The sequence below is a fragment of the Copadichromis virginalis genome, linkage group LG11, assembly GCF_057382275.1.
Source record: "Copadichromis virginalis isolate Kocher_CV1m ecotype Utaka linkage group LG11, C_Virginalis_male_GT1.1, whole genome shotgun sequence".
NCBI classification, from domain to species: Eukaryota; Metazoa; Chordata; class Actinopteri; order Cichliformes; family Cichlidae; genus Copadichromis; species Copadichromis virginalis.
The window spans coordinates 24,460,310-24,476,521 of NC_140628.1; the positions used below are offsets into that span (position 1 = coordinate 24,460,310).

At 43.4% G+C, this 16,212-nt stretch overlaps 1 protein-coding gene and 1 long non-coding RNA gene across 2 annotated transcripts; one reads left to right on the plus strand and one right to left on the minus strand.

The window, feature by feature from the left end:
• Positions 1–213: 213 nt before the first annotated feature.
• On the plus strand, positions 214–16,151 carry cyp11c1 (cytochrome P450, family 11, subfamily C, polypeptide 1). Its single transcript, XM_085473968.1, has 9 exons — positions 214–564; positions 654–809; positions 3,262–3,476; positions 4,650–4,853; positions 4,946–5,127; positions 5,234–5,400; positions 14,601–14,679; positions 14,782–14,988; positions 15,853–16,151. Exons 1-9 carry the CDS (start codon positions 272–274, stop codon positions 15,961–15,963), a joined length of 1,614 nt encoding a protein of 537 aa, XP_085330094.1. The 5' UTR covers positions 214–271; the 3' UTR covers positions 15,964–16,151.
• Positions 8,749–9,396, minus strand: LOC146698701 (uncharacterized). Its single transcript, XR_014923054.1, has 2 exons — positions 8,990–9,396; positions 8,749–8,903 (listed from the first exon to the last, which is right to left on the minus strand). It is a non-coding gene; the product is annotated as an uncharacterized LOC146698701 (long non-coding RNA).
• Positions 16,152–16,212: the final 61 nt, after the last annotated feature.

A 16,212-nucleotide genomic window follows, 5' to 3' on the forward strand; every position in this document is an offset into this window, starting at 1 on the left:
CTTGTAATAAAACACATTTCGGGAAGCTACACTGGCCCATTATCTGTTTTTTGTGCAGTCAACCTGAAATTCTGGCTCTGTTGTGTTTCTCTTGAACTCTGATGCTCAGATTTATAAATCATCAAACTCCTGTCAGCACGAAATCTCATTCAAGGGTGAATTTTAGCGTTGGAGGAGGGAAAGAATGAGCCCTGCAGAGACGACACCAAACAAGAAGTGTCACAACTCTGGATGAGACCGCCTGGCACAGCTCACTCAGACCAGAGCCAGCATGTCCACACGAGTGACTGCGGGTATCAAAGCGAAGGGCTCTTGTGGGTCCAGAAATGTGTTTTTTGGTGTTGCACCTCAAAAGGGTCTTTGTGTGACTGCAGCAGGGACTGTGATGCATGGAAAGCTAGAAGGCGGGAAAAGAGTAGTGAAAGGGATGCGGAGTTTTGAGGAGATCCCTCACACTGGGAGGAATGGATGGCTCAACCTGCTGAAATTCTGGAGAGAAAATCGCTTCCAGCAGCTTCACAAGCACATGGAGAGGACCTTCAACACGCTCGGACCCATCTACAGGTAGAGGGAAGTTTAAAGCTTAAAACGTTCTTCAGTATGTTCGTGTGCTTACCAAATATCCTTTCTGTCTCTCTGTGTGACTGCAATAGAGAAAAGCTCGGCACCCTAAGCAGCGTGAACATCATGCTCCCATCTGACGTCAGTGAGCTCTTTAAGTCAGAGGGTCTGCACCCCCAACGGATGACCCTGCAGCCCTGGGCGACACACCGGGAAATACGCAACCACAGCAAGGGCATCTTCCTCAAGTCAGTTCCACATGTGTGTTTTAAATTACTCGTGAAGTGGTGATATGCATCTGTGCAAGCAGTCACACGATGGAGACTCCTCTCCCCTCCGTGGGTAAAATCCCATTATTCTACTGATTAAAATTTAAGAGTCAAAATTTGACTAAATCATTTCAATGTTCCCTCGAGGGATGGAAACAACTCCATGTGGGTGTGTGCACATGAATGTAATCACTTGTACCATCATCGTGTCTTTTGGGGGGTGGGGGGGTAATTTAATCAGGCGTGGAAAGTTTTTGTTCATCATTTAGTTTCTTAGTTGCTTCCTGCTCATACATTTGACTGAGAGATGGTAAAACATCACTGTGAAGGTACAGCACTCTGGTGTGAAACACAGATAACAAGCAATAATTATGACTTTAAAAAGCAGACTGAGGTTGTTCATAAAACAACAACAAAATGCAGCGAAATTTCAGCCCTAAAAGAACAGCTTTTCCAATGAGATTATAATTATAAGGAGAAAATGCAAAATTAAAGCAAAAGATGAAGTTTTCTCATTTCTTATTGGAATATTAGAACAACTAAATGGAGCGCACTGCAAAGGCTGTGGTCACCATAGAGATTATATATAATATTTAAAATTATACACAAAAAGAGGTCTCTAGACATCCTTATACTGTGTGTGTTGTTCGGTTGTTGGTTCTGACATAAAGGTCCTTTTAAAAGTTCTAATATTAGTGCATTCAGACATTTTCTAATTCAATATTTTCAATATTTTAAGCTTTTAAATCCTGAACCATGAACTCATGCAAACGCACACAAAAACTCATGGCTGTAAAGGGTTGAGTGGTAAAGGCTGCTGGAAGTTTGTAGCCACTGATTCAGATTTAGTGTCACCCCCATAAAGCTGGAACTCTCATGCGACTTTAAAAAAAGACCAAAACTAGGCTGAGAAATCCCAGTGGACTGAAATATTTTTCATAATTCAAACAGTGAATTCTTTTTTCTTATTGTTTTACATCAGAATTTTCAAAGTCATCAGTTCTCTTTTAACAGACTTTAATTTGCTTTCACTCAACCACAGAAACACGCTGTGGTTTAACTGCACATGTAAGAGCTGTGCATTTAAGAAAATGCTATACACTTTAAATGAACTGATTAATATAATTCAGCTATTTAAAGATGGCTGTTGTCACGAGTGACGAGTTGTTAGCTACGTGTTTGTACCTGTTAAACATGATAATCCCCCACTGTCTTCAGGAAAAGGAAGTTTTCTCTGGATTCTGAGCAGTCCTGTGACAGAGTAGCTTGTAATGACCTTTAGCAGCCACAACTTCAAGTAATGACTTTTGCTTTGTGTTGGTGTTTGCATGATTGTCTCACTCTCTCACAGTGTTGTGGGGGAATTTCCCCCCTATCTTCTTTACAAAATCGATTCAGTTCAGTTGCTTGTGGGAATTTGAGAGCCTGCAAAACGAGCCCAAAGATCATGCCTCCAACACCGCGCCAGACGGTGTTTGTGCTGATCTACTAAGTTTGGTTTTTTCCAAATGTGGTGCTGTGCTTTCTGGCAAAACAGCTCTACTCTCTCCAAAAGGACATTGTTCCAGAAACCTTGTGTTGTTCAGATTTAACTTTGCAAACCGAAACTGTGCTGTCATGTTCTTTTTTAGAGAGACGAATGTAGAGACGAGATGTATCTCTTGGTTTTTTTCTGTGAACATTGCATAATCTGACCTTGGGGTGAATTTGCAGGGACATCCAGTCCCGGGAGGACTGTGGCATTGTGTTAACACACCTGACTGCTCCAGATCAGCTCACTCCTCATTCCTATGGAAGCAGTAATGGGGTGGCTGTAGCTCAAGTGGCAGAGCAGGTCAGCCACTAATCAGGTGGTCGGTGGTTCGATCCCAGGCTGCCTCCTGGCTGCATGCCAAATATCCTTGGGCAAGATACTAACCCCATGTTTGCCTACTGGTGGTGGTCAGAGGGCCCGGTGGCGCCAGTGTCCGGCAGCCTCGCCTCTGTCAGTGCGCCCCAGGGCAGCTGTGGCTACAACGTAGCTTGCCATCGCCAGTGTGTGAATGTGTGTGTGAATGGGTGAATGACTGAATGTAGTGTGAAGCGCTTTGGGGTCCTTAGGGACTAGAAAAGCGCTATACAAATGCAGGCCATTTACCAGTAAAGGTGTACTTATTTTTGCACCTGATTATCTCGTGTCCTATGAAAACTTTCTTTGTTGCATATTAACTATTGCAACGTTTGGGTAAAGGTAGACGTGTGGTTGGGAAGAGGTCAAGCACCAAAAAAAGAGACTTCTCTCAATCTGGCTTTCTTTGAATTCATGTTTAGACAATGATAAGTCTGACTGGGAGTCAGACTTGAACACGATGTCCTTATTTTATTTCACAGTGACTGAGCAGATATGAAATAAGCTCATTTTAATGCTTAGCGTGCACCTTTCTCTCCACAGGAATGGGGAAGAGTGGAGAGCTGACCGTCTGCAGCTGAACAAGGAGGTGATGATGAGTGCAGCAGTAAAACGCTTTCTCCCTCTCCTTGATGAGGTGGCGAAGGATTTCTTTCAAATGCTGCAGACAAGAATGGAAAAGGAGGGAAGAGGAGAGAAGGGAAAATGCGTTCTTACCATCGATCCCAGTCCTGACCTTTTTCGTTTTGCACTGGAAGGTTAGAGGTCATCAGCCCCATGATATGAGACCTTTGTGTATCTCTAAGTGTCATTTTACAGCTTGTAAAATGAGTATTCATTAATTCCTGTTTATTTACAATGAAGCCAAAAAAGTAGACTTTCTTTTTCTATGTTGGAAAAGTGTGGAGAGGTGTGAAATGATGGGTGTTTGACAGAAACATCCCATAAATGTCAAGTCTAATTTTTCATGCGGCAGTGATCGACCTTGAAGCCCCGAGGGATGGAAGGCCATGGATTCATGTCGCTTCCCCGTTTTGACAGGCTTTCATTCAGCCTAACTATCAGGTCTATGCATTGACTCACAAATGCTGATGTAAGCTGCGCCAGTTTCTGACGTCAGAGGAATTACACAATCTGCAGGAGCATCACCTCTTTAAAATCTTCAAAAAAAGAAGAAGAAGAAGAAGAAAACGCAAATAGATCAGTGCTGCTGCTCTCTCTGTCCTTTAATTCTAAAATATTCACACCTAACATGAGAACCGAACCTCATCCTATCCCCAGGCGTCTCTTAGCGTACTCTGGGTGTAGGAGGTCAAAGAGAACATGCACCTTTAAAAATAGAAATGGCAACAAAGATGATCAAAGCTCCAGCGTTATTTCAGCAGGTCTGCTCCTTTCATGTGCCTATCTGCTGTATTCCATGTTCGCAAGTGTGAAAGCCTGTATGACTCAGTGTACACTTGTTTGCATCTGTGTGTATGCGAGTGGGAAGGGGGGGAGAGCTGATGACTTTGAGTCACGCTGCTCTGCTCCTAATGGAGCCCAGCACAAGAAACCAAGTGCTAAGCCGGAGTAAGAAACTCTACTCCAGTCGCTGATGTCGTGTTAATATAACTTGAACATGTTTGATTGGGAAACATCATGCGCACCGTGGGGAGATCTATATTAAAAGGGGTCTATTTTTGTTTGTTTTTACATAAATAAGAAAAAATAAAGTGCATTTTTGAAATTGTTTAACTGTTATTTGGAAAAGATTAATAAATTGATGACACATAGAGACATTCAAGACAAAGGTCAATGTAATCCTCCATGAAGTTTAATAGTTTATTTATTTTTAAGTCCTTTGCTTGCTCATGTTTTAGGTCATCAGTCATCTATCTCATCTTAACCCGCCTATACCTCTTTCTTTTCCTCCCTTCCTCCCTCTCTAGCTAGCTGCCACGTGCTCTACGGAGAGCGTATTGGCCTCTTCTCCTCATCCCCCTCCCTGGAATCTCAGAAGTTCATCTGGGCCGTGGAGCGAATGCTAACAACCACTCCTCCTCTCCTCTACCTGCCCCCTCGCTTACTGTTGCGCATGGGTGCTCCCCTGTGGACCCAGCACGCCACTGCTTGGGACCACATCTTCAGTCATGGTAGGAAAGGGCCATAATCGCAAGAGCGTCATATCAGCATCAGCATGCTTCTTTGTCCTTTCACTTCCACAACCTGACTGTTTGTCTTCCAGCGGAGGCGAGGATCCAGAGGGGGTACCAGCGCTTGTCAACCTCCCTGGATAGAGCATCTCCGGCTGGGACTGCTGGAAGCCAGTACACTGGAGTTCTGGGGCAACTCATGGAGAAAGGGCAGCTATCTTTGGACCTCATCAAAGCCAACATCACTGAGCTGATGGCTGGAGGGGTGGATACGGTGCGTGTGTTGGTGTGTGTGTGTGTGCCAATATGTGTGATAGCCTGACTTAGCCTGGGTCTCTATACCTAATTCTGTGTCACGTCTCATCCTATCCTCTCTTCAGACAGCAGTACCCCTGCAGTTTGCTCTGTTTGAGCTGGGACGCAACCCTGAGGTGCAGGAGAGCGTTAGGCAGCAGGTGAGGGTGTCGTGGGCACAGGCTGGTGGGGATCCTCACAAAGCCCTGCAGGGGGCACCACTTCTTAAAGGCACAATCAAAGAGGTCCTCAGGTAAACACGTCAAGAATCTGACTGCACATGGTCTCTTATATCCATTTGTTTGCACATGGAAAATAAATGAGAACGGCACCTACACATACACATCTCTGCAGTCTGTCCTTACATCTGTCTCCAGTGCCCACACAGTGGAGGGCACCTCTAATACACGTCCTAATGCTCACATATTTTCATTCACATGTCACTCCGAAGCACTGTGGATCTGCTGACATGTGACTCCTGTATGTTTTTTCCACGAATGTTTGCCAAAAATTTCATTGCAGCATCTCAAACTCTGTAGTTTATGTTGTCCCCATGTGCTGGTACCCATGGTCCTAATGAGACGATGGATGGTGTACTGGGAGATCTCCTTAATCTGGAGCAGTGCATCACTGACCCACCACCAAACCAGTCAATGCTGAACAATGTTACAGGCAGTATAATGTTTTCTATGGATTCTCAGGTTCACCCTGAGCACATGTCTGTCACATGTTCTCATGGCGAAATACACAGGGCATCAGTGATTGGCCTGTCAATTCTGGCATTCTGTGCAGTCAGCACAGGCCCCACTGCAGGACATCGGACCCTCGGGCAACTCTCATGAAGTCGGTTTCTGATTGTTTAGTCAGAGACATTCACACCGGTGACCTGCTGGAAGTCATTTTGTAACTCTAGCAGTGCTCATCCTGTTCCTCCTTGCACAAACAAGCATATACAACACCTGGCAGTCTCACGTACTGATGTGGCATTCTGGAGGAGTCCAGAAACGATGTGGGCTTCATAGATAATTGGCAAACCTTCTGGAGGAAACCTGGTCTTGTTAGGAGAGACGGCATCCATCCCACTTTGGATGGAGCAGCTCTCATTTCTAGAAATATGGACAAATTTATTAAACCCCCCAAAATATGACCAGAGTTGGGACCAGGAAGCAGAGTTGCAGTCTTACGCCTCTCTGCAGCTTCTCTCCTCTTGCTACCCCCCAAAAACCCATTGAAAATTCTCCATTGAGACTGTGTCTAACTACCAGAAATCCCGAAGCACAGGCCGAGGGGGCGGTGTGGCAGCAATTTTTCACACCAGCCTATTAATTAACGAAAGACCAAGACAGACTTTTAATTCATTTGAAAACCTGATGCTTAACCTTGTCCAACCCAGCTGTAAAACTCAGAAACCAGTCTTACTTGTTATCATCTATCGTCCACCTGGGCCTTACACAGAGTTTCTGTCTGATTCCTCAGACTTTTTATCTGATGTAGTGCTCAGCTCAGATAAAATAATTATTGTGGGTGATTTTAACATCCATGTTGATGCTAAAAATGACAGCCTCAACATGGCATTTAATCTGTTATTAGACTCAATTGGCTTCTCTCAAAATGTAAAAGAACCCACCCACCACTTTAATCACACTCTAGATCTTGTGTTAACATATGGCATAGAAACTGAACATTTAACAGTGTTTCCTGAAAACCCTCTCCTGTCTGATCATTTCCTGATAACATTTACATTTACAATAATTGATTACACAGAATCAAAACAAGCAAAAACAACCAAAGAAAACAACCCCCCCAAGGTCACCGTCCCAGAGACCGACCGCGCATCCAGCAGCGGAGCAACAAAAAGAAAAAACGCCACAAAACAGTCTCAGGCGGCCCATCAACATAACAAAAGAGTTCAGGGGGCCTACCTCGAGTCCAAAGGCGGCGACATTGCCGCTCCGGCGGACGGCCACGGGTCCGGCAGCAGCAGCAAAACAGTTCCGGGGGCCTGCCACAGCTCCAGTGGCGGCGGCACTGCTGCCCCTCCGGTGGCGAGTCCCGGGTCCAGTAACGGCGGCGCTGCGCCCCTGGCGGCCAGCCCGGGATCCAGTGGCGGTGGCGGCGCTGCTGCTCCTCCGGCGGCCTGCCCCGGGTCCGACGGCGGCGGCGCTGCTCCCCAGGCGGCCAGCCCGGGATCCAGTGGCGGTGGCGGCGCTGCTGCTCCTCCGGCGGCCTGCCCCGGGTCCGACGGCGGCGGCGCTGCTCCCCAGGTGGCCTGCCCCGGGATCCAGTGGTGGTGGCGGCGCTGCTGCCCCTCCGGCGGCCTGTCCCGGGTCCGACGACGGCGGCGCTGCTCCCCAGGCGGCCTGCCCCGAATCCAGTGGTGGCGGCGCAGCTCCGGTGAACAACGGCGAGGTATGGTACAAGGCCGACGACACGCCGGTCGATGACGCAGACGCGCTGGGCGTAGCTGGCGTGGAGGGCGCGCTAGACGCGATGATCCGTCTGACTTGCCGACCTCCAGTTCAGGCTGAGCGGGTCTCTCCGGACCTCCGAGCTCCTCCGGTGGCAGCGCGGGCTCCACAGGCTCGCCGAGCTCCTCCGGCTCGACTAGCTCCACCGGCACGCCGAGCTCCTCCGGCACGCCGAACTGCTCCCGCTCCGGCTCGCTGAGCCCCTCAGCTGGCGGTGCGGGCTCCTCCGGCTCGCTGAGCCCCTCCGGCTCAATGAGCTCCACCAGCTCGCTGAGCTCCTCAGCTGGCGGTGCGGGCTCCTCCAGCTCGCTAAGCCCCTCCTGCCCGCTGAGCCCCTCCCGCTCGCTGAGCTCCTCCAGCTCGCTGAGCTCCTCCAGCTCGCTGAGCTCCTCAGCTGGCGGTGCGGGCTCCCCCAGCTCGCTGAGCTCCTCAGCTGGCGGTGCGGGCTCCTCCAGCTCGCTGAGCTCCTCCGGCTCTCCGAGCTCCTGCTCCGGCTCGCAGGGCTCCGCAGCTGGCAGTGAAAAAGAAATCAGGATGGTGGCTGCAGGCAGACGAAACGGTGGCGGAGGTACAGCTGCAGATGGTGAAGCAGCGGGTGGTGTAGCGACCTCAGACCAAGGTGACGTTACCTGCGTCGTTAGCTCGTCCACTGCAGACACAAACACAGATGGTGAGGGAAATGGAAAATTGTCCGTACTACTCACCACAGCCGGCTCTTGAGATGTCCGTGGATGTGGCTGTGGTGAGGAACGCCGGCGGCGTGAACGTCGTTTTCGTGTAGACGTCGGGGCCGGCGTCTCAGGCTGTGAATCCACCAGCTGTCCGGGCCGGTGAGCAGCCTGAGGAGGAGAGTGGAGGTGGAGGGTGGAAAGTAAGAAGTCCAGGATTAAGGTCGTCAACCAGCCAGGGAAATTTAAAAAGCGTCTCCTGCAGCCGCCTCTCCACGGCGCGACGCAAACCTTCCGCGGGCTTCTCCCACCATAACTCACAGAGTCTGTAAACCCTGTCCATAACCTCCCTCCTGAGCCTCTCCTCAGAGACCGCTGGGTCCATACGTGGCGGGATCATTCTGTCACGGTGTGGCATGGCACACCGTGGAAGGAGTGGGGAAGGAGGACCCAGGCGCGGTGCTCTACGTATAGACAGTGTTTATTTACAGAGGGTGATATCAAACAACAATAAATCCCCGTGTTTCTCCCCAGACTCCCGTGTCGTGTCCTCCAAGTGCTCTCTGCTCCCGTGTCTGCACTCCCGGTGCTCGCTGCTCCTTAAGCCCTCCACGCTCCTCCTGCGGGAAACAATAGCGGCAGCAGTCAGGACACTGAACAATGGCAGGCATACACTACACGCCCAAAACCTAACTGGGTAACTAACGTGGAGTCCCAAGCAATGATCCCGCGTCGGTGGGAGCTCCAAGACTCTCTTAAGTAGCTCCCCCGACGAGGCCTGATCAGCAGCAGGTGTGTGGCTTCGGGTGTGGCCAGTCCCCTTGCAGGGCCACACCCTCCAGGCCTGACGCCGCCTATAAACAAGTGCTCAGCCACCCACACACACATATACACAAGCACAGGGGGAGGGGGAGCAACACCAAAATACACAACAATAATAATAATAATAATATAATACATGACTGCTCAGGGATCCTGGGTCGCCCAGTCCCAGGACCCTGACACTTTCATATCAAAAATCCTTGAAAGAGTAGTTGTCAAACAGCTATCACAGCACAGAAACAGCTTTAGTGAAGGTTACAAATGATCTTATGGCCTCTGACAGTGGACTCATCTCTGTGCTTGTCCTGCTAGACCTTAGTGCAGCATTCGATACTGTCGACCATAATATCCTATTAGAGCGATTAGAACATGCTGCAGGTATTACAGGTACTGCACTGCAGTGGTTTGTATCATATCTATCTACCGGTAATAGACTCCAATTTGTGCATGTAAATGGAGAGTCCTCTTCACACACTGAGGTTAATTATGGAGTTCCACAGGGTTCAGTGCTAGGACCAATTCTGTTTACATTATACATGCTTCCCTTAGGCAGCATCATTAGAAGACATAGCATACATTTTCACTGCTATGCAGATGACACCCAGGTCTATCTATTCATGAAGCCAGGTAACACACAATTAGTTAAACTGCAGGAATGTCTTAAAGACATAAAGACCTGGATGGCCGCTAACTTTCTGCTTCTTAATTCAGATAAAACTGAGGTTATTGTACTCGGCCCTGAAAATCTTAGAAATATGGTATCTAACCAGATTCTTATTCTGGATGGCATTACCTTGGCCTCCGGTAACGCTGTGAGGAACCTTGGAGTCATTTTTGACAAGGACATGTCCTTCAACGCACATATCAAACAAATATGTAAGACTGCTTTCTTCCATTTGCGCAATGTCTCTAAAGTTAGAAATCTCCTGTCTCTTAGTGACGCTAAAAAACTAGTTCATGCATTTATTACTTCCAGGCTGGACTGCTGTAATTCATTATTATCAGAATGTCCTAAAAACTCCCTAAAAAGCCTTCAGCTAATCCACAATGCTGCAGCAAGAGTACTGACAGGGACCAGAAAGAGAGAGCATATTTCTCCTGTTTTGGCTTCCCTTCATTGGCTTCCTGTTAAATCCAGAATTGAATTCAAAATCCTGCTCCTCACACACAAGGTCTTAAATAATCAGGCCCCATCTTATCTTAATGACCTTGTAGTACCATATCACCCTATTAGAGCACTTCGCTCTCGCTCTGCAGGCCTACTTGTTGTTCCTAGAGTATTTAAAAGTAGAATGGGAGGCAGAGCCTTCAGTTTTCAGGCCCCTCTTCTGTGGAACCAGCTTCCAGTTTGGATTCGGGAGACAGACACTATCTCTACTTTCAAGATTAGGCTTAAAACTTTCCTTTTTGCCAAAGCATATAGTTAGGGCTGGACCAGGTGACCCTGAATCCTCCCTTAGTTATGCTGCAATAGACGTAGGCTGCCGGGGATTTCCATGATGCATTGAGTTTTTCCTTTCCTTTCCAGTCACCTTTCTCACTCACTATGTATTAATAGACCTCTCGGCATTGAATCATATCTGTTATTAACCTCTGTCTCTCTTCCACAGCATGTCTTTCATCCTGTTTTCCTTCTCTCACCTCAACCAGTCGCAGCAGATGGCCGCCCCTCCCTGAGCCTGGTTCTGCCGGAGGTTTCTTCCTGTTAAAAGGGAGTTTTTCCTTCCCACTGTCGCCAAAGTGCTTGCTCATAGGGGGTCATATGATTGTTGGGTTTTTCGCTGTACCTATGAAGCGCCTTGAGGCGACTTTTGTTGTGATTTGGCGCTATATAAATAAAATTGAATTGAATTGAATTTTTAATAATAATAATAATAATAATAATAATGGATTGCATTTATATGGCGCTTTTTGGGGCCCTCAAAGTGCTGTACAATTCCACTATTCATTCACTCACTGGTGGAGGCAAGCTACAGTTGTAGCCACAGCTGCCCTGGGGCAGACTGACAAAAGCGAGGCTGCCATAACGCGCCATCGGCCAGTCTAGTTTTATATGTAAAAACGGCCATTGTTTTTCAAAAACAAGAGGACTGATTTGCCAAGTTTTTGGTGGCTTTAAAGAACATTCTAGATAAGTGAAAAATGTTCCTTGAACTAAAGGTCCTATGCTTCTTCAATAAGTCACTGCTGATCACCGCTGTTTCATTGTTACAATTAATGACAATTATGCCTTTGTAAAATACAGCAAATAATAATTTTTATTATAAAGACTTATTCCTTAAACAAGATGAAAAAATACTGCGTCAAATCCATAATACATAAAAATAATTTGTTAAAGTGTTTGCTTCTGTTTAAAAGAATATAAAGATGGTGACCTCTAATCTCTACTTCTGGCTATGATATTATGTTATGTGCATAACAGAAAACAAGGTTGTGCTGAATACTAAAGACATGCGAAACAGGTGAGAAGAACAAATTTACACATGAATATGTAAAGCGAAAGACAATAGAATAAAATTAGAGAGGCATGAAGACATTTCTTTTTTTTCACAAGTTTCATTAAAGTGAGAAAATTATTGAAGCTTGTGTACATACAGAGAAACGCTGCCCTGTTTAATTAAGTACATCTATGCCAATTTTAAACAATGAAAATATCTGTTAGAGTTAGACAAACTCAGAAACAGTTTTTGTTAACAGTTTACCTTACATTACCTCAAAAAGCACCGAGTATCTGGTGAAAAGTTGCTGTTATCAATTGGCAATTACTAATTAATGTTATTTGCGGCCAGTGTTGGGGAGTAATGGAATACCTGTACCCGCCTTAGGTATTTAAAATACAAAATATGAGTAACTGTATTCTGCTACAGTTACTGTTTAAGCAGCGATGATTAGAATACAGTTACTTTGTTGAAATGAATGGATTACACAGCGGCCTTTTTCCATTTTTTTCCCCAATTTGAATCAAAACAACAGAATTTGAATCAAAACAATGGAATTTGAATGAAAACAACAGAATTTGAATGAAAACAATGGAAGTTTAAAACAAACAACAGAATTAGAATGAAAACAGCGGAATTAACATGGAAACGACGGAATTTTAATGAAAACAACAGAATTTAAGAACAAACAATGGAATTTGAATAAAAAGAGTAGAATTAGAATGAAAACAAAATCATTTGAATGAAAACAACGGAATTTCAATGAAAAGAACAGAATTTGAATGAAAACAATGGAATTTTAAAACAAACAACAGAATTAGAATGAAAACAATGGAATTTGAATGAAAAGAACGGAATTAGAATGTACAGAACAGAGTTTGAATCAAAACAACGGAATTAGAATGAACAGAACAGAATTTGAATCAAAACAAAGGAATTTGAATGAAAACAACGGAATTTCAATGAAAAGAACAGAATTTGAATGAAAACAATGGAAGTTTAAAACAAACAACAGAATTAGAATGAAAACAATGGAATTTGAATCAAAACAACAGAATTAGAATGAAAAAACGGAATTAACATGAAAACAACGGAATTTTAATGAAAAGAACAGAATTTAAGAACAAACAATGGAATTTGAATAAAAAGAGTAGAATTTGAATGAAAACAACGGAATTTGAATGAAAACAACGGAATTTGAATGAAAACAATGGAAGTTTAAAACAAACAACAGAATTAGAATGAAAACAATGGAATTTGAATGAAAACAACAGAATTTGAATGAAAACAATGGAAGTTTAAAACAAACAACAGAATTAGAATGAAAACAACGGAATTTGAATGAAAACAACAGAATTTGAATGAAAACAATGGAAGTTTAAAACAAACAACAGAATTAGAATGAAAACAACGGAATTTGAATGAAAAGAACAGAATTTGAATGAAAACAATGGAAGTTTAAAACAAACAACAGAATTAGAATGAAAACAATGGAATTTGAATCAAAACAACAGAATTAGAATGAAAAAACGGAATTAACATGAAAACAACGGAATTTTAATGAAAAGAACAGAATTTAAGAACAAACAATGGAATTTGAATAAAAAGAGTAGAATTTGAATGAAAACAACGGAATTTTAATGAAAACAACGGAATTTGAATGAAAACAATGGAAGTTTAAAACAAACAACAGAATTAGAATGAAAACAATGGAATTTGAATGAAAACAACAGAATTTGAATGAAAACAATGGAAGTTTAAAACAAACAACAGAATTAGAATGAAAACAACGGAATTTGAATGAAAACAACAGAATTTGAATGAAAACAATGGAAGTTTAAAACAAACAACAGAATTAGAATGAAAACAACGGAATTTGAATGAAAACAACAGAATTTGAATGAAAACAACAGAATTTGAATGAAAACAACAGAATTAGAATGAACAGAACAGAATTTTGAATGAAAACAACAAAATTTGAATGGAAACAATGGAAGTTTAAAACAAACAACAGAATTAGAATGAAAACAATGGAATTTGAATGAAAAGAACGGAATTTGAATGAACAGAACAGAATTTGAATGAAAACAATGGAATTTCAATGAAAAGAACAGAATTAGAATGAAAACAACGGAATTAGAATGTATAGAACAGAGTTTGAATGAAAGCAACAGAATTCTAAAACAAACAATAGAATTTGAATAAAAAGAGTAGAATTAGAATGAAAACAAAAGCATTTGAATGAAAACAACAGAATTTGAATCAAAACAATGGAATTTGAATTAAAACAACGGAATTTGAATGAACAGAACAGAATTTGAATCAAAACAATGGAATTTGAATGAAAACAACAGAATTTGAATCAAAACAATGGAGGTTCAAAACAAACAACAGAATTAGAATGAAAACAACGGAATTAACATGAAAACGACGGAATTTTAATGAAAACAACAGAATTCTAAAACAAACAATAGAATTTGAATAAAAAGAGTAGAATTTGAATGAAAACAATGGAATTTCAATGAAAAGAACAGAATGTGAGAACAAACAATGGAATTTGAATGAAAAGAACAGAATTTGAATGAAAAGAACAGAATTTGAATGAAAAGAACAGAATTTGAATGAAAAGAACAGAATTTGATCAAAAACCAAAGAATTTGAACGAAAACAACAGAATTAAGCTGGACTACCTGTGCACCCTCTGTAGGGTCCAGATCCGCCTCATGCGACCAGTAATGACCCTGACCCTAGCTAGCTACAGGGTTTTTCTAAATAATAATCAAAAGTTGTCACTGGAAATTTCACACAGGAATATTGTACAGTAATTAATGTATGACACATATTATATATAGACAAGAAGAAACTAATTTTTCCTTCAACTCATGTATGGAAAAAAAAATCATCAACTGTCTGAGTGTCTGTGTTTATCAAAAGGCACCTAAATGAGAATTGATTACCAGAAATCTTGATTATGTCAGACAACTCAACTAATGGAGGATTCAAAGGTAATGTGTCAGAAATTTTAAGCTTTCAATGTCTGGATTGCTTTTGGTTTAGGTTGTACCCGGTGGGAATTACAGTGCAGCGGTATCCAGTCAGAGACATCGTTCTCCAGAACTACCACATACCTGCTGGGGTGAGTGTTTGGACTGTAACTCTGATTCTTTCTGTTGCACTCACATAGACATTCATATACATTCATCTGACTAACATGCGTTTGGTGGTAAATTCTCCTCAGACTTTGGTCCAGGCCTGTATTTACCCGATGGGGAGAAGTGAAAAAGTGTTTGAGGATCCACTGCGCTTTGACCCCAGCCGGTGGAGCAGAGAAGAGGGCCAAAGGGTGGAAGCCGCAGGATTTCGCTCACTGGCATTTGGCTTCGGGGCGAGGCAGTGTGTCGGGAGGAGGATTGCTGAGAGCGAGATGCAACTTTTTCTCATGCATGTGAGTGACAGCAAAAAAGTGAAAGGGGAAGAGTAAGGAAGCAAGAAAGCAAGTTTTGGGATGGGATGAAAGTGAAAGGACAATGATGCAAGAGGACAGGAAGAAGTGGAAACATGAGAGCTCAGTTATAAGGCTGGTAAGAAGTAAAAGCTGTGCATTTAAAAGAATAGAAGACTTCAGTTCACTCAGTGCTTTATAAGTCATTGTTTTGCAGTGAATTAATGATTCGGTTCCCTATAAGGACCACTTTACATTACTGGCTACAGTGAAGATAATAGCTACATTAATAGTTATAAACATTAGTTATAAACAAGTTCAATTCAATACACTTGAATTTATATAGTTCCAAACCATAAGAACAGCTGACTCAAGGTGCTTAATATTGTAAGGTGAAGGCCCTATAGTAAAACAGAGAAACTCCAACAATCAACAATCACTACAGGCAAACAATTTGCAACAGTGGGAAAGAAAAACTCCCTTTTAATAACAAGAAACCTCCTGCAGTGTTGGGCAACTTCATTGGTTCATGTTTCATGGAAACAGGGTGATCAATGGAGGAAAAAAACAAATTGTAAAGTTTAACACTGTTTTCAAATCCTAAAACTTTAGATGGAATATGTTTATTCAACCAGTAAGAAAATCTCTCAAATAAATGCGAAGTAAAGTTTGTTTCACTAAATTATAGTTCACCCGAAGAGAAACGAAAAAAATCTAAGTAGCATTTTGAGCAGATACACCTATTTCTATTCCGCCCCTCACTGTAGCATGATTTTAATCCCTGTAAACGTCTCTGCTCTCTCTTCCTCTCTTTCTTGATGCTTCCACCCCTCCACTCTCCTGCCTCCTCCCTCTCTGCATGTCTAGATCCTGCTTAGCTTCCATCTCAGCGTGCCGTCCTCAGAGGACCTCAACACCACAGTCACCCTCATCCTCCAGCCCGAGACTCCGCCGAGGATTACTTTCAGCAAGCTCTGACACACACACATGCTCAGAGGAGAGTCATGCTGTTACCATTTGACAAGTTTAATCACGTAGGGTTTGCGCGCTTTAATAATTTATTTCTGATTATTCCTAATAAAGAGCTTTTTAAGCGTCCTTACACACTTTGCATTGGAATGAAGATAAATAAAGATGAATTTTATCCACTGTTGTTATTGTTTTCGTCGTGACAAAGGCAGCACCCACAGGTGCAGCATTAACATATATCCATCAGGTGGCAGTAAA

Excerpts from the sequence above, each read along its gene's own strand:
- cyp11c1 (XM_085473968.1), top strand. The coding sequence starts at position 272 with ATGTCCACACGAGTGACTGCGGGTATCAAAGCGAAGGGCTCTTGTGGG. Across the intron at positions 3,477-4,649 it reads TTTTCGTTTTGCACTGGAAG|CTAGCTGCCACGTGCTCTAC; the intron begins GTTAGAGGTCAT and ends CTCCCTCTCTAG. Across the intron at positions 14,680-14,781 it reads ACTACCACATACCTGCTGGG|ACTTTGGTCCAGGCCTGTAT; the intron begins GTGAGTGTTTGG and ends AATTCTCCTCAG.